This window comes from Salmo salar, chromosome ssa19 (assembly GCF_905237065.1).
Source record: "Salmo salar chromosome ssa19, Ssal_v3.1, whole genome shotgun sequence".
In the NCBI taxonomy this organism is placed as follows: domain Eukaryota; kingdom Metazoa; phylum Chordata; class Actinopteri; order Salmoniformes; family Salmonidae; genus Salmo; species Salmo salar.
In genome coordinates, this window is record NC_059460.1 from 55,313,114 (window position 1) to 55,337,205 (window position 24,092).

The 24,092-nt window shown below is 42.8% G+C and overlaps 2 protein-coding genes across 4 annotated transcripts in view; one reads left to right on the forward strand and one right to left on the reverse strand.

Annotated features, from left to right (window-relative positions):
* LOC106579282 (transmembrane protein 150A) overlaps positions 1-4,927 on the forward strand; it is a 44,301-nt gene extending 39,374 nt beyond the window's left edge. For all 3 annotated transcript variants that reach the window (XM_014159060.2, XM_014159061.2, XM_014159062.2), the window contains 2 exons: positions 2,830-3,007; positions 3,232-4,927. In XM_014159060.2, coding sequence (XP_014014535.1) covers positions 2,830-3,007; positions 3,232-3,479 — 426 coding nt within the window. In that variant the 3' untranslated portion in view covers positions 3,480-4,927. The remainder of the gene's footprint in view (positions 1-2,829; positions 3,008-3,231) is intronic.
* A 28-nt stretch (positions 4,928-4,955) lies between these two features.
* Positions 4,956-22,591, reverse strand: LOC106579281 (S-adenosylmethionine synthase). The gene is made up of 9 exons (XM_014159059.1): positions 22,262-22,591; positions 12,983-13,060; positions 11,601-11,723; positions 11,287-11,399; positions 11,054-11,197; positions 7,726-7,944; positions 7,014-7,196; positions 6,758-6,891; positions 4,956-6,498 (listed from the first exon to the last, which is right to left on the reverse strand). The coding sequence occupies exons 1-9, from the start codon at positions 22,347-22,349 to the stop codon at positions 6,396-6,398; spliced, it is 1,185 nt and encodes a 394-aa protein (XP_014014534.1). The 5' UTR covers positions 22,350-22,591; the 3' UTR covers positions 4,956-6,395.
* Positions 22,592-24,092: the final 1,501 nt, after the last annotated feature.

Here is a 24,092-nt window from a genome sequence, read left to right on the forward strand (position 1 = left end):
TCAAACTTGTTTGCCTTTTGTTTTGGCTGTGTTTTGGCTATTGCTCAATATTAACTGTATGGTGAAAGATGTTGGGTGTCATGTTGGAGTCACTTTGTGAGTATAGAAGGCATTCATTTGGATGCTGCCATGATTCTGAAAAATCATGACCGAATCATCAATAATGACGAGTGAGCAAGTTACAGAGGCACAAAGACGATACCCCCCCAATGAGAGGATCATCTGTTGTTGTAGCCTCTGTAATTCTCATACTCATCATTATTCATGATCCGTTCAGGAATTGTCTTCATCTTGGCAGCATCACAATGAATTTAGAAGTGTTCAGAAACATCTTCTCTGCTCATTTAAAAAGAAAATCCCTCCAGACACCATTCATTTACGTTTCAGGAAGACATACGGACAACAGATATGTATGAAAATACCCCAAAATAAAAGATGACATTCTGTACTATCATTTGATCTCAAATCCAAAATGCTAGAGTATAGAGACAACATTTATATTTTAGCTCCACTGTCCCAATAAATATGGCGAGGACTGTATGTACATGTACATGTGTACTATTTGGTGACAGTGCGTACCCATGAGGGTTAACATTTTTGAACACCACCGTTTGTCACAGTGCTAACAAGGCTAAAGCCATAGTGGATGTGAGGATCTACTTCAGCACTTTTAACATATCACCCAGTGTTTGTGGATGGGATACACGCACACGGGAGTTTATGTATAGCAGGAATCCTTTTACAAGAGTGACTGTTATCCGGTTGAGAAACAACTCCAAGCTCCTTCTGCCATAGGCACATTTGAGAGGATTAGATACTCTTAATGCCATACAGTATAAGCTAGGAGTCTGTTTGGTACTGGGCATAGGTTACTGTAGAATCTGTAAAGTATCTCACATGTGACAAAAATGTGGACAACCCTACTGTAGATCTTTTTCCAGGTGGTTAGTGAAGGCAGACTGTCCACCAGCTAAAGAAAACTCTAGAAGGTCATGAACTCTAGACCTGGTGCAGGTTCCCCACCCTGTGATTTTAGAGTGTAAACATCTCTACCACCTCAGCCTATCATACAGTTGACCTTATTGTATTTGTGTAATCAATATACTAAAGAGGATTATCATAGGTCAATACAGGGGTGTGTATCAAACTTTCAACAGCATAGATTGGTCACTTTTTTCTAATTTAGCACACAGAAACTAGAGACCATGAGTAACTTGGTCAAAAATAATGGCACAGAGTGGCCTATAGATGGCGCTGTTATAAGTAGTCTTACTTAAACCCTCATATTCGTTACCCTGTTTGACCTAGAGACTTGAACTTTGCATGTAGGTGCTTTTGTTCATGCTGAACAAATTTGCCTCAAGGACTCATAAGGTCTGTCAGGATAGATTTTCCTCCATCTTGTAGCCCATGGTACATCTCTTAACTCTTAACTTAGTTTGAGAAAAGCTAAGGGATTGATTAAGTGATGGCGGAGTTATTGATAAATCAGGAATTCAGATTTTACGTGTTAAATCTACTCCACGTAAATCTACTCAGCAAGGCCTAACATCAAACTTTTTAGGGTCATCAAAGTCATTGCCATGATGGACCATGTTAAGTTTGACATTGATATCTTAAAAATTAAGGAAACTATTAACAATTCACTTTTTTGACTATGTAACGCTAATGCTTAAAATAATCATAAAAATTCTTCTGATGGACTAAAAGTCAGATTCACTGCAAATTTGGTCTTTGGACTAATCACAATAGTCGCTAAATAGTTTGAGAAAATAATATTGATGCGTTCAAAGATGGCCACACAATATATCAGCAGATGCATATTAGCACACGGCTGAGTTATTGACAAATGAAAAAACTGATTTTATGTGTCCATTTAAACCACTGTAAATCCGCTCCATATTGGCCTATCAACTTGAAACTTGTTATCGCTATCATGGACGTCACGCAGATGAACCACACTGAATTTGATATTGCTATCTAAAAAACTGTTAACAACTCATCCTTTGTATATGTAACGCTAACGCTCAAAATCATCTGCAATCATCTTCTCATGAACCATATGTCAGATTCACTCCATATGTTGTATTTAGACTCATTACATCAGTCTTTAATGGTTTTGAGATTGTTTCTGCATTCAAAATATAGAAGCTCAATAGATTAAGTAATGACTTTAAGAATGATTACCTGCTGCATTCAAAGATAACCAACTTGCAGCATTTGTGTCATCCTTGTGGTATTGAGAGAGAAACATGGTAATGCTTTCACTAATGGCACATAAAGGAAGATAGTTCGGACATGATAGAGTGCTCGCTTTCTTATCCAACTGATCTGGTGTCCTTTCTGTCATCCTGTGAACCCTGTTCATTGCTGCTTGCAGCTGTCTTTTTGTATGGTTATACTGAAGCTCCTCTGTTTTAGAGTGTCATTCTGATCCTCCATTGTTCACTTTTCCTGGAAACGAGTCCTTTTGTATCAGATAGAGTAACACCCTGTTAACAGTGACTATACTCTCCGCATAGGAGAACCCTTTGAATAACCCTTTTTGGTTCCAGGTAGAACCCTTGTGATTCCAGGCAGAACCCTTTGGGTTTTCATGTAGAACCCGTTCCACATCAAAATGATTCTCCCTGGAACCAAAAGGGGTTCTCCAATGGGGACAGTCGAAAGAACTGTTTTGGAACCCTCTTTTCTAAGAATGTAGTGTTGTTGGGTCATGCTCACCCATGCGTGTGTGCGTGCGTGCGCTTCTGTGTCCGTACGTGCGTTTGAAGTACGCGTGCGTCCATCTATGTGTCATAAATAAACATTGAATTATTTGTGTTCCAGGTGGATTATGCTAAAGTGCTTCACTACGTGGGTGCAGGGGTGGCTTTTCCCACCAGTATACTGTTTGTGTGTCTGCAGTCAGCCCTGACCTACCGGCTGGCGAAGACCCAGAGAGAATATAACATGGGCCACCTTCGACTGGGGATGAGCTTGCTAGCCTTCATCACCCTGGTCTTCAGTATCCTTTACACTGGTCGTCACTGTAAAAGAGAGAGTCAGAGAGACATGAAGGAAGTACGTATGTGTTACATGGCCCCCTGCTGGATAAAGGCATATTTTGCATACATGCTGTTGATATAAGTATGTGTGTGTGTGCGCATGTGTGTTTCCACATGCAATCTCTCAGTAGTCCCTCTGTCTAGATAGGTGCTGTTGTTCTCCTTAACCCTCTGTCCCTCCCAGGCGGTGTCTTCTTTGTCCAGGAGAGCTTTGCCCTGCAACACGCCTCCGCCATCTTTGAGTGGCTGTTCTGCATCATCATCATGCTCTTCTTTGGGACCTTTGCCTTTGAGTTTGGGGACATGTCCGGGGATACCCTTATGGTGCTGGCCAGAGGGGGTGTCCAGGGCTTTTCCAGCAGTGACCACAAGGCTGAGGAGGCAGGAGGGCCCAACCACCACTACCAACCAGATGGCATAGCAATGCTGTAGGCCTATCAAAGGGAAGCTTCTGTGCCCACTGACCAATCACAAACAGGGTTGGAGTGGGAAGAGTGGATGCCTGACCAATCATAGACCACCAAAGGGCATGAGGACGACAGACTCTCCAAATGGACCTGCTCGGTATTGCACATAGCTAAAGCACCCAAAGCTTTTCTAGCCATTGACCAAAGACTAATATCATGTTATTGCCATATTTGTACTGCGTTGCAGTAGACAGTACAGGGTGGATTGCAAAACATATGTTACAAGTGCCTTTTGGAAGGAACACAGGTAGGCGCGCGCACACACACACACACACACACACACACACACACACACACACACACACACACACACACACACACACACACACACACACACACACCTTCCCTGTCCTTTTCTTTCATCATTATGTAATCACTCTTGATTACGAGAACTTGTTCGCTTGCCGTGTATCAGATCCAATGTCTTGAGTGAGTGCCTGAAAAATCTTTAATGACTAAGCAGAATATGGCTGGGTCAGTACCTGTGTTATGTTTGGCCATTCAGGCACTGAACTCTGCATCACATTGTTTCTACTCAGGAAAATCTGTTACATCACCAGCTGTTGTTCAGTGCCTTTTAACAGGACCTTAAAGGGAAATTAAAGTCAAACAAAAGAGCTAGTGTTGTTTTCTGTGCTCAGAGATATTTGTTTTATATCAGAGGTTTGATTGTTGTATTGTATGAAATAAAAGCAAATAGGGTAAAGGGAGGTTCTGTTCAGGTGCAGTGACCCTTGTTGTTTCATTTTGTGAGGGACTATGTGAAAGGTGTCTGAAAACCTAGATTTGGTGTTGTGTGTTACGCATTGAAACCAGTAGAGGGCCCCCTGATCAATGGTTTTGTTGCAGTGTCATCTGATACAGAGAAAGTGTTACAGTGGGAAAGAAAGCAAACCAGAGAAATGAATCACTTTGAAAGTGTATCCTTGTACCAAATTGATGACAAGAATAAGAAATGTTAATACAAACATGTTATTTTATGTATGCTGTTAAATTTTTCAGGTATTAATGCAACTATAGACAGATCTGTCTATTTATCGTCTAGAACCTGTTTTTGTCATTCATAATTTTCCAAAGTGCTTTTTGTATCTTAAAAAGAAAGATTCACCCATTTTGAATATTATTTTTTTTAAATCTCTGAGCTGTGTTCTATTGATTCAATGTTTCATGCCAATCTGATCAATTGCTGTTCAAGCAGGTAGAGATACAAAATGTATCACACCGGCTATGACAATTAGCGTTTTGAAAGTTCTATATCTTGAAAACTTGATTTCTGACATGCAAGACATTTTGGGACTGTATCAACAGTGGACTAATGAAACAAATACCAAAGGATAGTTTGAGTGGATTATTACTTTAAGGTGAGCATTATCAATGCACCAGCAAAGAATAAAACCCTTTTCTGAGAATTAACTCTTATAGAGACTGATGAAAAGACATATACATTTAATGTTTTATTGCTCAAAACCCTATTTACATTTTCCTGTTATCTATTGACAAACTGTATATGAAGGATCTGAGCTCATCTGGTTTCAGAGCAGTTACAGTAATGCAAGAGAGATGATTATGTAGATGACGAGGCAAGCGGGACAAGGTAACAGCACTGACACAACATTCTCAGTAGTTTTTTCTACATTGAACCAAAATGTGGCTACATACCATTTTACTCTAAACCCTCCACGCTCAGAAAAAGCTAGAGCCCTGCCTCTGGTAATATCTCTACAATAAAAGCTTTCTAACATAAAAGCATGTAGAAGTCGTGTATCTTTCAAAGAGATTTTGTGTATTTGTGCCTTGATTTGAATGAAGTTTCACAAAGCACTCAACTATACTATTGAACCTCTAATTGATCAACGTTACTTGAAAACCCTTTCCTGAATTTTGTTAGAAAAGGTTTTGATAAAGGGAATTAAGAATGAACGCCACTTCACATGTCAATCACAGCATGTCAAATACAGTGTAGTCAACAGATCTTCTTTGGTGTTATCAATTAGTATTAAAATACCCAGTGCAGTCAAAATATTTTTTTCTGTGTTTTGTATCATATTGGACATATTGTTGAAAATACAGTTTACACAGGACCTTGTAATAAGCAGATTTTGTATGGGTGGAGTTTTGGCTTGCCTGGTGACATCACCAGGCGGTATACGTTAATAGACCAATAACAAAGTGAGTTCCAAACCTCTCTGCCAATAAGTTATTTTTCAGGATGCATATTCTTCCCATTAGGCCCCTCACTCAGACCACTGTTTTTTGCAAAAAAGCTATTTGACCATTTTAATTTGAACTACTATAGTAAGGTGTTTAATTGTTACCCACATTTTTTTGATATTGAGATAAAAAAAAATGGCTGCATTGGGCCTGAAAGAATATGTAACTACTACGTAAAGTATGGCTATTCTACCTTTAGATTTGGTCATTTGCTTAATAACGACAGGCGGTTTTAGCGGTTACAACAGGCCTAAAGTGGAGTTAACCCAATTTCTTTTTTATCCAGCTTAATGTTTTAGGCATTACTGAAAACAAAACAAAAATGAAAACTGCACCAAAAAGGAAGTTGTGTTTGTGAGACAAGCCACATGTATGGGGGTGTGTAGTATAGGTTAAAAATACTTTGAAAATACCATACAGCCATCTCACATATCTGATGACCATTGAGGTCATAGCCACCACTGCCCCTTCCCCACCCCTCATCATATGACCGAGATGTTTGGGTTTTCAGTTTTCAGCCAAAGAGAGAGCGAGAGAGAGTACACTCCCCCTACTCCAACCTTGCCCACCCTCCCCTGTACCCCTAACAGCTGCCAGCATGGCTGTCACGTACTGGTCAACATAGACAGCTGCCCATGTCACCGCTGCCCGTTGCCTGCCGCGCCACACACTAGAAGTTGAGGTTCTTGGCCACCTCCCAGGGAAACTCCTTCCTGCCAAAGTGGCCATAGCAGGCCGTCTTCTGATAGATGGGCCTTTTCAGGTCCAGGTCTCTGTGGACGAATATCCAGCAAGGTATTCCAGTCAAATCTCATTGCTGCCACTTAGTGTTGACGACAGGGAATATTTACATGCACACAAGCACACAAGACTAGTGCAATAAGATTTTCTTAGCATGTGACCTGATCAGGAAAAACTCTGGATCCTATTTGCTGCTTATAACTAAGGCCCAGAATTACTCATGGCCTGGTTGCATGATCAGGAAAAACACTATGTATGACTGAGGGGAAATTGACAAGAATATTGTCCCACCTGACAATGACCCCAGGCCGGAGGTCAAAGTTCTTGTTGACGATATGCAGCAGCTCCTTCTCACTCTTCTGGGAGGACCCATAGGTGAACAGGGAAATAGACAATGGTGCTGCCACTCCAATGGCATAGGACACCTGGATCACAAACACGCACAGGATATCAACTCCTCAGTTCCAATAGAAATGACTGGCATTGTTTACTTCGGTTCGGTTGACAGTGTCCAAGGGTTAGAGAAGTATACGGTTGAATCTCTCACCTGCACCAGCACCCTCCTGCACAGATTGGACTTAACCAGGGACTTGGCGACCCAGCGTGCGGCGTAGGCGGCAGACCGGTCCACCTTGGTGTAGTCCTTACCAGAGAAGGCCCCGCCACCGTGGGCACCCCAGCCACCATATGTGTCCACAATGATCTTCCTACCGGTTACCCCAGCATCACCCTTTCATAAACAGAGATGTGTGAATGTATGAAAGCAGACAAAGACTACAGGTTGTATCCTTCACGCATATGAAATGATGAACTTGTCATCAATAAAATAAAACGATTCAAGCAAATATTCTACACCAATCACCACCCAGACACTACAAAGAACCAAACATCCTTTGTAACTGAGCTACTGGAGAGGAAGGAACTTTTACTGATAGCTTGAAGTGAACTGAAAGTAGATAAAGTAAGGTCAGGAAGATCTCCTTAGTGGAGGGAGGAACAGCCACCTTGGCTTAAAGAGGTGAGGGGGCGGCAGGTAGCCTAGTGGTTGAGAGCGTTGGGCCAGTAACCAGAAGGTCGCTGGCTCGAATCCCCGAGCTGACTAGGTGAAAAATCTGCGGATGTGCCCTTGAGCAAGGCACTTAACCCTGAATTGGATAAGACCATCTGCTAAATGACTAAAATGTAAAAAACCTATGTGGCCTCTAATAGCTCAACCGGGATTGTTAGAGCCTAACAAATGGGACAATGATAACGGTTACCTGGGGCCCACCAATCACAAAGCGTCCGCTGGGCTGCAGGTGATAGATGGTGTTGTCGTCCAGGTACCTGGCCGGCACAACGGCCTTGATGACCTTCTCCTTCAGTATCTCCTTCTGCTCTTCCAGGCTCACGTAGTCGTCGTGCTGCACTGAGATGACCACTGTGTGAACTCTACGAGGGATCACTGCCCCGTTCTCCTGGGTGTAGTGAACTGTCACCTGGAGAGAAGGGGCGTGAGGGGAGAGTTTTCCAGCCCAGCACTAACACACCTTTAAAATAATATCTAATCAAATGACTAATCTTCATTCTGAGCCATACTTATATACATCAGGTGTTACTGTTGGGCTGGAACAAAAGCCTGAGAACTGCAATAAAATCATTGTGTTGGGGGATTTTAGTATTCATGTTGACAAAGAAACTGACTACAAGGCCATTGAATTTATTAATCTTTTAAGCTCTATGGACTTTATCCAACATGCTGCTGGGCCCACCCATAACCACAGCCATACTCTGGACCTGGTTATTACCAAGGGGCTTTGTATTGACATATCCTCTATTGTTGATGTTGCTTTATCTGATAACCACTGTATTTTTTACTACCTTGTTGCCCATAGCATAGGCTAATACTGAATGCATTATTACGAAACGCTATTTTACCTCTGAAGTTGCCACAGATTTTATTGAGTGTATGAACAATACTCCACCACCTATTCTGCCTTCCTCTTGTGATCACTTTAATAGCAAATTAAGGGCAACCATTGATGCCATAGTTCCAGTTAAGTTGAAAAAGGACACATCCAAACGAAGCCCCTCGGATGAGTGAGGAAACTAATCAATTAAAGAGAAAATACAGGAAGGCAGAGCGCAAGTGGAGAAATTCAAAGTTGCATGTCCATTATGATACTTTGAGAGAGCAACTTGGCATATACAGTACCAGTCAAAAGTTTGGACACACTTACTCATTCAAGGGTTTTTCTATATTTTTACTATTTTCTACATCGTAGAATAATAGTGAAGACATCAAAACTATAAAATAACACATATGGAATCATTTAGCAACCAGAAAAGTGTTAAACAAATCAAAATATATTATATTTTTGAGATTCTTCAAAGTAGCCACCCTTTGCCTTGATGACAGCGTTGCACACTCTTGGCATTCTCTCAACCAGCTTCATGAGGTAGTCACCTGGAATGCTTTTCAATTAACAGGTGTGCCTTGTTAAAAGTTAATTTGTGGAATTTCTTTCCTTCTTAATGCATTTGAGCCAATCAGTTGTGTTGTGACAAGGTAGGGGTGGTATACAGAAGATAGCCCTTTTTGGTAAAAGACCATGTCCATATTATGGCAAGAACAGCTCAAATAAGCAAAGAGAAACGACAGACCATCATTACTTTTAGACATGAAGGTCAGTCAATACTGAAAATTTCAAGAAGTTTGAAAACGCTATGATGAAACTGACTCTCATGAGGACCGCCACAGGAAAGGAAGACCCAGAGTTACCTCTGCTGCAGAGGATAAGTTCATTAGAGTTACCAGCCTCAGAAATTGCAGCCCCAATAAATGCTTCACAGAGTTCAAGTAACAGACACATCTCAACATCAACTGTTCAGAGGAGACTACGTGAATCAGGCCTTCATGGTCACATTTACCAGGAAGGAGAGTGATGGAGTGCTGCATCAGATGACCTGGCCTCCACAATCACCCGACCTCAACCCAGTTGAGATGATTTGGGATGAGTTGGACCACAGAGTGAAGGAAAAGCAGCCAACAAGTGCTCAGCATATGTGGGAACTCCTTCAAGACTGTTGGAAAACCATTCCAGCTGAAGCTGGTTGAGAAAATGCCAAGAGTGTGCACCTGTTGTTTTACGAAGCAAGTGACAAATAAAATTAGATTGATCTCCTGCGCCAAGATGAAATGTGGCACACTTCGCTTTTGTCGCCAGTGAACCCCTGGAACTCAAAATAACACCTTGAGAGAGTTCTCAGATTCCCCCAAAAAACAATCACTTTAGCGCTGGAGCTTTTGCCAAGGGCCCCCGTCCCTGTGGGACAGATGGACAACGGTCTCCCCTAAAGACCAATGAGAGTTGTCCATGGGAAGATGGGGGAGGAGAATAAAACAGACCACGGAAGAGTCCAGGCCTTGGAATCCATGTTCTCTATGTCATCATGGTCATGGTGTAAACCAATATCCATGACTGGGTTCAGTGTAAACACAAGAATAGCTTCCAGTCCATTTGACTTTAAAGGCAATCACCTTGACTTGTGAGGATGTGCACATGAATGTGGACGTGTGTGTGTGTAAGTTATTATATAAGACTGGATATTGGAAAGCAAGGGACAGTGGGTCTCCAAAAAAGGGTCGCTCCTGTTGCTTTGAGAGGGTTCATGTTCAATGGCCATTTATGAAAACACCTAGCTGATGTATAATGGAAAGATCACAAGGATCGGCTCCAGGCTCACCAGGGATGGTCAAAAATGACAAAATGTATACAAAATACTTGTATACAAAATACTTGTATTTTGACATTTATTTAATTAAAATACATGTATTTGTATGTTAAAATACACAAATACATTTGCAATTAACCGGCCAGAACAGCAACACTCTCAGTAACGTCTACTGAAGCCTTTGACTTGCTATGACTGTGATATGTTGTTGTTTATCTGCCTTAGTTGAATGCACTCACTGTAAGTCACTCTGTATAATAGTGTCTGCTAAATAACCAAAATGCATATGTGAAAATGAACATATCAAAATGAACTGCAAAGCACACTGGGTACTATTATTGGCCGTATTATGTCATGTCCAGATGGGATACAGTTTAACTTAATTCTCCTAGCCTGCTACATTAATTATCCTAACCCGCTGCGTTAGTTCCCCTTAAACCTGATACGAAAAGTCAGTTTTGCTATATACCTTCTACATTTCTTTTGGGGGGGGGGGGGTCAGAGCCCATTCAAGTAATACACAGCATGCTTTGCAATTGTCCATTTTCACACACACATTTATATTTAGTTAATTTAGCAGATGCTCTTATCACACCATAGTGCTATCAAACTTCTGATACCAATGCAGGGTGAAAAGGGGGCCACAAAATGGTGAACCTCTAAAAACACTGTATAGAAAAGTATTTTGCAAATACAAATTACAGCTCTCGAATGTATCTTGTTACAAAATACATTGGAGTGTAGTTCAGCCCAGCGTAATACAATTGACAACATACTCAAAAGTTATTGAAATGCATATTTCAAATAAGTGGATCCGAAATACTGCCCATTTCTGAGCTTAACCATATTTATCTTCCATCATCATCATCATACCTGTGTCTTGGAGTCAGGGCGGAGCCAGGGGACAGTGCCGTTCCGCCTCAGTTCAGCCATCTTGGCATTGAGTTTGTGGGCGAGGATGATGGTGAGAGGCATGCACTCCTCGGTCTCATCAGTGGCATAGCCAAACATCAGACCCTGCAAACCAAGCACAGGCAGTTCAGAATGACATCACCTCACACACCTAACGCCTCAGACCCCAATTGTTGAAGGATCTGTTTAATCACCTGGTCTCCTGCTCCAATGTCACTCTCCATCCGGTCAATGTGAACTCCCTGGGCGATGTCAGGGGACTGCTGCTCCAGAGCCACCAGCACGTTACAGGTCTTATAGTCAAAACCTGAGGGGAGTGAAACATGACATGCAATAACTGCCATGTGGCCGGATTTAACTAACTTAATCTGGCCTGGCCTGGGTGGGGGGGTGGGTATGTTGTGCACACCTGGGCTATGACAACTCATGCTGAAAAGAAAAGGGTAGTGGGAGAGCAATGTCATATATACTAGGGTAGAGGAAATGATTTATCCAAGTCCAATATTACCTTTATCTGAGTTGTCATAGCCGATTTGCCTGATGGTATCCCTCACAGTTGTCTGGTAGTCCACGTTGGCCCGAGATGTAATCTCCCCACAGAGTAGCACCATGCCAGTCTTACACACAGTCTCTGTTCACAACACACAATGGTTAGAATGCTGACCATATGCCTGATGATACAACGAGTGTACAAAACATTAGGAACACCTTTTTGCATCCCTTTTTGCCCTCAGAACAGCCTCAGCATGGACTCTACAAGGTGTTGAAAGCATTCCACATGGATGCTGGCCCACGTTGACTCCAATGTTTCCCACAGTTGTGTTAAGTTGGCTGGATGTCCTTTGGGTGGTGGGCCATCCTTGATACCACAGGAGGACGGGCTCGTGGTAATGGCTGGAGCAGAATGAGTGAAATGGTTTAAATACATCAAACACACGGTTTCCATGTGTTTGATGCCATTCCATTCGCTCTGTTCCAGCCATTATTATGTGCCATCATCCCCTCAGCAGCCGCTACTGCTTGATACACACGAGAAATCGTTGAGCCTGAAAAATCCAGCAGCGTTGCAATTCTTGACAGAAACCGGTGCGCCTGACACCAACTACCATACCCCGTTCAAAGGCACTTAAACCTTGTCTTTCCCATTCACCCTCTGAATGGCACACATACACAATCCGTCTCAACTGTCTCAAAGCTTAAAAATCTTTCTTTAACCTGTCACCTCCCCTTCGTCTACACTGATTGAAGTGGATTTAACAGGTGACATCATTAAGGGATCATAGCTTTCACCTGAATTCACCTGGTCAGTCTATGTCATGGAAAGAACATAATGTTCATAATGTTTTGTACACTCAGTGTACATTTTACTGAAAATAGTATTTTATTTTGAGAAAGACGGTCCGTCGTTTTAGTAAATAATCCATGCTCAGGCCAAAGACTGAAGAACTTCAACAGCATCTGGGTCTGTATGTATCAAGCATCTCAAAATAGGAGCGATCATATTCATTGTGAACTATAAGCCAAAAGTGATCCTAGATCAGCACTCCTCCTACTCTGAGATGCTCAATACAGGTGTAGGATCTTAATTTGAGCAGGTTTGCTACAGCAGGAAAATAATCCTGCACCAACAGGAAATGTGAATTATTGTGTGGATTATAATGATCATTTTTGTGGAGGGTTGATATATTTTTCAATTCTGAAAAGTGGGAATTACAAACCTCAGAAGCCTTTTTAAACCTTAAATACACTACAAGTGTTAAATGTTCTGCATTGCATGAAAGGTTCTCCTGCAATAAGGTGATCAAGTTCTACATCGGTACATCCCTGATCAAAGGCTGAGAAGTTTGTCCTGTGCTGCCATATAGTGGTGAGATGTTCTCCTCCACTCACCACAGGCCACCTTGGCATCTGGGTCTTGCTTCAGGTGAGCATCCAGCACAGCATCACTGATCTGGTCACATATCTTATCTGGAAAAATAATGTTGTAACGTCATTAATTTGTCAATGTCAACAATGTAGCCGTGACTCTGTTTGCATAATTGTTTGGTAATGCAACGGGATGTAGATTATTAATAAATCATGTAGTGTATTTGGGGGATTAGCCTGACAGGAAGTCAAACCTGGGTAACAATCAGTCCAACACCTTAACCACTACACCAAGAGGTCCAAAACTCTTGATCAGGTTGCTACTGTAGGTGTTGTACAGAAAGTATTCATACCCCTTGACTTACAGTGCATTCGGAAAGTATTCAGACCCCTTCCCTTTTTCAACATTTTGTTACATTACAAACGTATTCTAAAATGGATTAAAAAAAATAATTATCATCAATCTACACACAATACCCCATAATGACAAAGCAAGAATTTTTTTAGGTTTTTTAAAATAATTTATTAAAAATAAAAAACAGAAATAACTTATTTACATAACAACTCAGACCCTTTGCTATGAGAGTCAAAATTGAGCTCAGGTGCATCCTGTTTCCATTGATCATCCTTGATGTTTCTACAACTTGATTGGAGTCCACCTGTGGTAAATTAAATTGATGGGACATGATTTGGAAAGGCACACACCTGTCTATATAAGGTCCTACAGTTGACAGTGCATGTCAGAACAAAAACCAATCTATGAGGTCGAAGGAATTATCAATCTCTGCAGCACTCAATCAGGCCGTTGTGGTAGAGTGGCCAGACGGAAGCCACTCCTCAGTAAAAGGCACATGACAGCCCGCTTGGAGTTTGCCAAAAGGCACCTAAAAGGACTCTCAGACCATGAGAAACAAGATTCTCTGGTCTGATGAAACCAAGATTGAACTCTTTGGCCTGAATGCCAAGCATCACGTCTGGAGGAAACCTGGCACCATCCCTACGGTGAAGAATTGTGGTGGCAGCGTCATGAGGTGGGGATGTTTTTCAGCGGCAGGGACTGGGAGACTAGTCAGGATCGAGGGAAAGATGAACAGGACCCCATTAACATCGACGGGGATGTAGTGGAGCGGGTCGAGAGTTTCAAGTTCCTTAGTGTCCACATCACCAACACACTATTATAGTCCAAACACACCAAGACAGTCGTGAAGAGGGCACAACAAAACCTATTCCCCCTCAGGAGACTGAAAAGATTTGGCATGGGCACCCAGATCCTCAAAATGTTCTACAGCTGCACCATCGAGAGCATCCTGACCAGTTGCATCACCGCCTGGTATGGCAACTGCTCGGCAGCTGACCGTAAGTCACTACAGAGGGTAGTGCGTACGGCCCAGTACATCACTGGGGCAAAGCTTCCTGCCATCCAGGATCTATATAATAGGCGGTGTCAGAGGAAAGCCCATACAATTGTCAGAGACTTCAGTCACCCAAGTCATAGACTGTTTTCTCTGCTACCGCACGGCAAGCGGTACCGGAGCACCAAGTCTAGGACCAAAAGGCTCCTTAACAGCTTCTACCCCCAAGCCACAAGACTGCTGAACAATCAATCAAATGGCCACTGGACTATTTACATTGACCCCCCTTCCCCCCCATTTGTTTTGTACACTGCTGCTACTCGCTGTTTATTATCTATGCATAGTCACTTCACCCCTACCTACATGTACAAATTACCTTAACTAACCTTTACCCCAGCACACTGACTTGGTACCGGAGCCCCCTGTATACTCTATAGCCTCGTTATTGTTATGTTATTGTGTTACTTTTTATTATTTAAACTTTTTTACTTTAGTTTCTTTGGTAAATATTTTCTTATCTCTTCTCTGCACTTCTCTGCACTGGTTAAGGGCTTGTAAGTAAGCATTTCACGGTAAGGTCTGCGCATGTGACAAATAAAGTTTGATTTGATTTGATCTCAAGGATGATCAAAGGAAATTGGATGCAACTGAGCTCAATTTGGAGTGTCATAACAAATGGGTGTGGATACTTTTATTTTTATTTATTTCATCTTTATTTAACCAGGTAAGCTAGTTGAGAACAAGTTCTCATTTACAACTGCGACCTGGCCAAGATAAAGCAAAGCAGTGCGACACAAACAACAACACAGAGTTACACATGGAATAAACAAGCGTACAGTCAATAACACAATAGAAAAAAAAGAGAGTCTATATACAGTGTGTGCAAATGGCATGAGGAGGTAAGGCAATAAATAGGCCATAGTAGCGAAGTAATTACAATTTAGCAAATGAACACTGGAGTGATAGATGAGCAGATGGTGATGTGCAAGTAGAAATACTGGTGTGCAAAAGAGCAGAAAAGTAAATTAAAACAATATGGGGATGAGGTAGGTTGATTGGGTGGGCTATTTACAGATGGGCTATGTACAGCTGCAGCGATCCGTTAGCTGCTCAGATAGCTGATGTTTAAAGTTAGTGAGGGAAATATAAGTCCCCAGCTTCAGAGATTTTTGCAATTCGTTCCAGTCATTGGCAGCAGAGACCTGGAAGGAAAGGCGGCCAAAGGAGGTGTTGGCTTTGGGGATGACCAGTGAGATATACCTGCTGGAGAACGTCCTACGGGTGGGTGTTGTTATCGTGACCAGTGAGCTGAGATAAGGCAGAGCTTTACCTAGCATAGACGTATAGATGACCTGGAGCCAGTGGGTCTGGCGACGAATACGTAGCGAGGGCCAGCTGTTTAGAGCATACAGGTCGCAGTGGTGGGTGGTATAATGGGCTTTGGTGACAAAACAGATGGCACTGTGATAGACTGCATCTAGTTTGCTGAGTAGAGTGTTAGAAGCTATTTTGTAAAAGACATCGCTGAAGTCGAGGATCGGTAGGAGAGTCAGTTTTACGAGGGTATGTTTGGCAGCATGAGTGAAGGAGGCTTTGTTGCGAAATAGGAAGCCGATTTTAGATTTAATTTGGGATTGGAGATGTTTAATATGAGTCTGGAAGGAGAGTTTACAGTCTTGCCAGACACCTAGGTATTTGTAGTTGTCCACATATTCTAAGTCAGTACCGTACAGAGTAGTGATGCTAGTCGGGCGGGTGCGGGCAGCGAATGGTTGAAAAGCATGCATTTGGTTTTACTAGCGTTTAAGAGCAGTTGGAGGCCACGGAAGGAGTGTTGTATGGCATGGAAGCTTGTTTGGAGGTTAGTTAACACAGTGTCCAAAGAAGGGCCAGATGTATACAGAATGGTGTCGTCAGAATGGTGGATCAGAGAATCACCCACAGCAAGAGCGACAATGTTGATATATACAGAGAAAAGAGTCGGCCCGAGAATTGAACCCTGTGGTACCCCCATAGAGACTGCCAGAGGTCCGGACAACAGGCCCTCCAATTTGACACACTGAACTCTGTCTGAGAAGTAGTTGGTGAACCAGGCGAGGCAGTCATTTGAGAAACCAAGGCTGCTGAGTCTGCCGATAAGAATACTGTGATTGACAGAGTCTAAAGCCTTGGCCAGGTCGATGAAGACGGCTGCACAGAACTGTCTTTTATCGATGGCGGTTAAGATATCGTTTAGTACCTTGAGCGTGGCTGAAGTGCACCCGTGACCAGCTCGAAAACCGGACTGCACAGCGGAGAAGGTATGGTGGGTTTCGAAATGGTCAGTGATCTGTTTATTAACTTGGCTTTTGAAGACTTTAGAAAGGCAGGGCAGGATGGATATAGGTCTATAACAGTTTGGGTCTAGAGTGTCACCCCCTTTGAAGATGGGGATGACCACGGCAGCTTTCCATTCTTTAGGGATCTCGGACGATACGAAAGAGGTTGAACAGACTGGTAATAGGGGTTGCAACAATGGCGGTGGATAATTTTAGAAAGAGAGGGTCCAGATTGTCTAGCCCAGCTGATTTGTACGGGTCCAGGTTTTGCAGCTCTTTCAGAACATCTGATATCTGGATTTGGGTGAAGGAGAAGCTGGGGAGGCTTGGGCAAGAAGCTGCGGGGGGTGAGGAGCTGTTCGCCGGGGTTGGGGTAGCCAGGAGGAAAGCATGGCCAGCTGTAAAGAAATGCTTATTGAAATTCTCGATTATCGTGGATTTATCAGTGGTGACAGTGTTACCTAGCCTCAGTGCAGTGGGCAGCTGGGAGGAGGTGCTCTTATTCTCCATGGACTTTACAGTGTCCCAAAACGTTTTGGAGTTTGTGCTACAGGATGCAAATTTCTGTTTGAAAAAGCTAGCGTTTGCTTTCCTGACTGACTGCATATCGTGGGGACTATTCGATGCTTGTGCAGTCCGCCACAGGATGTTTTTGTGCTGGTCGAGGGCAGTCAGGTCTGGAGTGAACCAAGGGCTATATCTGTTCTTAGTTCTACATTTTTTGAAAGGGGCATGCTTATTTAAGATGGTGAGGAAATGACTTTTAAAGAACGACCAGGCATCGTCTGCTGACGGGATGAGGTCAATATCCTTCCAGGATACCCGGGCCAGGTCGATTAGAAAAGCCTGCTCGCATAAGTGTTTTAGGGAGCGTTTGACAGTGAGGAGGGGTGGTCGTTTGACCGCGGACCCATAGCGGATGCAGGCAGTGTACGCTGAGATCCTGATTGAAAACAGCAGAGGTGTATTTGGAGGGCAAGTTGGTCAGGATAATATCTATGAGGGTGCCCATGTTTACGGATTTAGGGTTGAACCTGGTGGGTTCCTTGATAATTTGTGTGAGATTGAGGGCATCTAGCTTAGATTGTAGGACTGCCGGGGTGTTAAGCATATCCCAGTTTAGGTCACCTAACAGAACGAACTTTGAAGATAGATGGGGCAATCAATTCACATATGGTGTCCAGGGCACAGCTGGGAGCTGAGGGGGGTCTATAACAGGTGGCAACAGTGAGAGACTTATTTCTGGAGAGAATCATTTTTAAAATTAGAAGCTCGAACTGTTTGGGCATAGACCTGGAAAGTATGACAGAACTTTGCAGGCTATCTCTGGAGTAGATTGCAATTCCTCCCCCTTTGGCAGTTCTATCTTGACGGAAAATGTAGTAGTCCGGTATGGAAATCTCCGAATTTTTGGTGGCCTTCCTAAGCCAGGATTCAGACACGGCAAGGACATCAGGGTTGGCGGAGTGTGCTAAAGCAGTGAGTAAATCAAACTTAGGGAGGAGGCTTCTGATGTTAACATGCATGAAACCAAGGCTTTTTCGGTTACAGAAGTCAAGAAATGAGAGTGCCTGGGGACACGCAGGGCCTGGGTTAACCTCCACATCATCTGAGGAACAGAGGAGGAGTAGGACGGTACGGCTAAAGACTAGCAAAACTGGTCGTCTAGTGCATTGGGGACAGAGAATAAAAGGAGCAGGTTTCTGGGCGTGGTAGAACAGATTCAGAGCATAATGTACAGACAAGGGTATGGTGGGGTGTGGGTACAGTGGAGGTAAACCCAGGCACCGAGTGATGATAAGAGAGGTTGCATCTCTGGACGGGCTAGTTATGCTGGGTGAGGTCACCGCATGTGTGGGAGGTGGGACAAAGGAGGTATCTGAGGGATGTTGAGCGGGACTAGGGGCTCCGCTGTAAACTAAAACAATGATAACTATCCAAAACAACAGTGTACAAGGAATATTGACATTTGAGAGAGACATAAAGCAAGGCATAAAGCATTCACAGGTGTTGATTGGGAGAGCTAGCTAAGATAGCCAACAACAGCTAATCAGCTAAGACAACAACAGGTAAAATGGCGATGAATGGGCAGAGAGGGTCGGTTAACTACACACAGGGCCTGAGTTCGAGGCTGGGGCCGACAGATAAAGAAAAATAAACAAAATGGAGTACCGTGATTAATGAACAGTCTAGCAGGTATCAGCTATGTAGCCAAGTGATCATAGGGTCCAGCGAACAGCAGTAGATGGAACAGGGAAGCTGCGGGGTAGTCGTTACTACGCTAGCACGCTGGAGACACAGCGTTTAAAGTTAGCAGGCCGGGGTAAGTAGAAGCGTCTGCTCCGACGTCCGGCAAAGGCCGGTTGAGTTACGTTGGCGGACCAGTCGTGGTGGTACGGCGGGGCGCCGTGTTGACAAATGGTCCGGGCCAGATGGTGAAAGAGGTATTATAGTTGTAGTTTTATTGTTTTATTGTAGTTGTACTTAATGTAAAATAGATATTTCTGAATTTCATTTTCAATACATTTGCAAAAATGTCTAAAAACATGAAAGACTTGAAGATTGCTGTTAACCGTCACTCCCCATCTAACTTAACAGAGCTTGAGAAAATCTGCTAGGAAGAATGGAAGAAAATCCCCAAATCCAGATGTGCAAAGCTGATACAGACATACCCAAGATAATTCAAAGCTGTAATCGCCGCCAAAGGTGCATCTACAAAGTATTAACTCAGGGGTGTGAATACTTATGCTACCCGACCAAGCAAAAAGGCAGTACCTGCTCATAGCGTGGAACTGAGAAAATGGCTTTTATTTACCTTGGTTTCACAGTAACTTTATGCAGTTACTTCTAACATGACCCCCATTTTCTCCAAAACACAATACAATAGAGGTAGGATACTTGTCTACATGATTAAGCATGTATTTAATGTAGCAAAAATGACATTAACTCATTTTCGAACAAATGAGAAGTTACTGCCTTTTTTCTTGGTTGGGAGTATGTAAATTCAATATTTCTCTATTCGATTTTCAATACATTTGCAAAAAAATCTAAAAACATATTTTCACTTTGTCATTATGGGGTATTGTGTGTAGATGGGTAAGAAAAAAATCTTTAATACATTTTGAATTCAAGCTGTAACACAACAAAATGTGGAATAAGTCAAGGGGTATGAATACTTTCTGAAGGCACTGTAACTGACGATAATGGGCCTCCTGAAGTTGATGAGGTGGTTTCCTGGCTTGACCTTTTGCAGCACATGGCAGAAGCCAAGTCAAGACCTAGATTATATTTCACCCTTCTGTCAGAGTACTACTCTTGGTTGGCTCATATTAGGTGCTCCAACCCTCGGAATAGCTTTAGTTCTGTTAACGCATACCTCTGTGGCGTGCTTTACTCCACACTGGCAGTCAATATACACCACCATATTAGTGCATATATCAACTCATTGTGTAAACTTCATAAGGAGGTTGAGTGTTCAAACTATTTAATATTCATAATCAGGACTGTGATAGTTTCACATTTTTGTTATATTCTTTGATTGATGTTGATATGCCTTCATTTAAAGAGATATGAGATATTCAGTCTATACCCATCAATCTAAATAAATACAAATTTGACTTAATTGTTATGTTTGTAACCTTTATGTTTCTGGTTTTCTCCCATTAACACTGAACAAAAATATAAACGCAACATGTAGTGTTGGCCCCATGATTCATGAGCTGAAATAAAAAAATCCCAGAAATCTTCCATATGCACAAAAAGCTTATTTCTCTCAAATTTTGTGCACTAATTTGTTTACATCCCTGTTAGTGAGCATTTCTCCTTCGCCAAGATAATCCATCACCTGATAGGTGTGGCATATCAAGAAGCTGATTAAACTGCATGATAATTACACAGGTGCACCTTGTCCTGGGGACAATAAAAGGCCACTCTAAAATGTGCAGTTTTGTCACACAACACAATGCCACAGATGTCTCAAGTTTTGAGGGAGCGTGCAATTGGCATGCTGACTGCAGGAATGTCTCTACCAAAAGCCGCCTCATTGTTTTAGAGAATCTGTTAGTACGTCCAACCGGCCTCACAACCGCAGGCCACATGTATAGCATCGTGTGAGCGAGCAGTTTGCTGACATTGTGAACAGAGTGTCCCATGGTGGCGGTGAGGTTAGGTTATGGTATGGGCAGGCATAAACTAGGGACAACAAACACAATTGCATTTTATCGATGGCAATTTGAATGCACAGAGATACTGTGACGAGATCCTGAGAGGCATTGTGGTGCCAATGCTCTGCTGCCATCACCTCATGTTTCACCATGATAATGCACGGCCCCATGTCAAAAGGATCTGTACACAATGCCTGAAAGCTGAAAATATCCCAGTGCTTCCATGGCCTGCACACTCACGACACATGTCACCCATTGAGCATGTTTGGGATGCTCTGGATTAACGTGAATGGCAGCATGTTCCAGTTCCCACCAATATCCAGCAACTTCGCACAGCCATTGAAAAGGAGTGGGATAAGATTCCGCAGGCCACATTCAACAGCCTGTTCAACTCTATTTGAATGTAATGTCACGCTGCATGAGGCAAATGGTGGTCACTGCAGATAGTGACTTGTTTTATGATCCACGCCCCCACCTTTTTTTTTAAGGTATCTGTGACCAACAGATGCATATCAAAACATGTATTAACCATGTAATGAGTGGAGTGTTTTTAACGTGAGACAACATGAGAGCATACCATAATTAGTGAGGGAAAGTGTGGTACAGTAATTGATATGTGAGCAGATCAAGTTGTCTCTGGACACATAGCGACATTAAATGCAGAGAAGGTACTTGGTCATCATGAAGCAGGTGTCAGGGCATATGTTGCCTAAGTTGCATGGCACTGCTCCAGGTGTATGTGTAATCATGTGTGGAGCACAGGAGGTCGGTGGTTTCTATGTGTTTGATGCCGTTCCATTCCCTCCGTTCTAGCCATTATTATGAGCCATCCTTCCCTCAGCAGCCTCCTCTAGTTTGGAGTATACATCATATGTTGAAGGGAGCGAGAAAGAGAGACAGGGTGCTTTGGTAAGTATGTATCAATATTTATATTCATAATTACACATTCACAGTAGCAGTTAGTACTGTACTGTAAGTACTGTCAGGAGTATAGTAGGCCTACTGTATGTCAACAGAGGTGAAAGTGAATTATACCACCTTCCCCTTCCATTTGCTTGACCCGTCCTACTGGAGTAACTGGGGAGTAACAGCAACACATGCATCCATAAATTGTCAATGGTGTCTCTACAGCACCTCTGTAGCATGCTCCCCCTTTTATTGAATTGTGCAGGCATCCAATTCTACTACCAACTTCTGTACTCTCTCAATCTGTTTTCTCTCAGTTTACATGGTGCAAACTCTTAGAGAATAAGCTCCTTTGTGTCTCCTCCTTCCGTTTCTTCCTGCATGGCATAAGCAACCATTCAAATACAGTACAACTAATTCATAAAACCCATTGGTGTCAGCGGTGGGGGAAAAAACACTTTCTACTGATGCACTGCATGACATTCTATGATTCTGTTTTGTTGCATGGGGACCATGCAAAGGCATAGGGGTGTTACGGTATCCAGACTAGAGCTGTCTACTCACCTGGGTGTCCTTCTCCCACAGACTCAGAGGTAAACATGAATGACCCATAGTGCTCAGCGTCATACAATCCGTCCACTGGCCCGTTCATTGTGGTCTGAGCAGCTCAACGATGCAGAGGAAGTTAGAGTAGGCTAAAAAGCCTAAATAGAGAGATAACTATAGTAAATGACGAGTAGAGCAGAGGCTGCTGTACCAGCTACTGCGTCCTTCTACGCAAGAGGCTAAGAGAGAAAGAGGGAAGAGAGAGGGAATGTGAGAGACTTTACTGGAGCCACAACTTTCCTCTATATAAGGCAAGGACAACATACACACTCATGCACACACACTCATACACTCTCCATGAAAGGGGGTGGGGGTCATGTGAACCGGTGGGTTAGACCATTCAGAAGAGGGAAAGAGGGAGAGAGGGATTACAATTTCCTGGATAAACTTGTTTTTAACTCCTCATGTGCTGAGCAGCGGATCCTTCCATTCAACCATTGTCTTACTTGAGGTTTATTCAATGAATGCCCTGTTCATAGAAAGTCACCACATGGAGTGGTGTATTATATTACTGTGAAAAATTTATATTAATTTTATGGAGTGGCTTCTCCTGTCTTTCCCCCCCTATTCTCTCTCTTTTTGTCACAAGGGGCCCCTCACTTTCCTGGCGGGATCACTGTGCCTGTGTACACAGAGTCAGGCCCGGTAGAGTTATAAGCCCAGCCCTGGCAGTAGCTGCTGGAATCCATGGTTCTAATGAAGACATGCCTGATTGAAACTAGGCACTATACAGCATGACGCAATGCATTCAGTTGAGCATTAAACGATGAACCATCAAATTATTTACAGGTATTTTTTTAGAATGGACAAGAAGTGTTAAGGTTAAAGCGTTGCTTGTTTTAAAAAAAATTAAACATATGTCTGAGTTTCATGTTTGAGTTGATTTTCTTGTCAACCCGTCTGCTACAAGACATCGCTGACCCTGGCCCCATACTGTAACGACAACATAGAGTGGGGTCAGAGTTCAGACAGAGGTCAAACCAAAGGACTATGACTCTGGCTCTAGGTGTATATAATTAGATTTTCGGACAAGTTATCCTGCAGCCCAATTAAAGTGGGATTTGATTTTACACTACACCGTGGACCTAAATGGTATAGGCCTATATGAATATTTGCACCTCCAAGGGCTTCCAAAGTGTGAAAAGTAAGACATACTTGAACATGAGCTTCTCAAATATGAACTGTCCCATGGTATCCATCCTGTGTGGAGTACACTAGAAATATAGTCATGGATGTAACAGTCTAATTGAAGTGGTGTTGTAATATTAATAAAGTGTCCAATAGCCTACAATTTCCCATTAATAATGCTAACCTTTCCAATTCAAATGTCCTCATCCAGAGGATGGTATGTGGTGGTGCTTGGGGATCTGGGTCAGGTGTTGGTGAGATGATTGCTGGTGCGACCGCTAAGCAGCGGCAGCGTGCATAGGGCTGAGATCCCCTTGCCTCTTCAGCAATTATGGGGAATGTGGCAGCTGCCTGCAGGGTGTGTTGGTAGATCCCGGTATATCTCACCGATGTGTGTGACCCTGACAATCTCTGGTTTCATGAACCCTAAACCCTAAAATATGTCACAACCAAAACAAAAGCATTGGATTATTGATAAACATCACAAACCTTATCTCTGCTGAGTGCAGTGAAAAAGGTGTGCGTGTGTGTGTGTGTGTGTGTGTGTGTGTGTGTGTGTGTGTGTGTGTGTGTTTTTCAAACTTAATGACCCCAGACGAGCAACTGAAACCTCATAGCAAGCCGAATCACTGACTCCCAGATCTTATTAAATTAATAATTA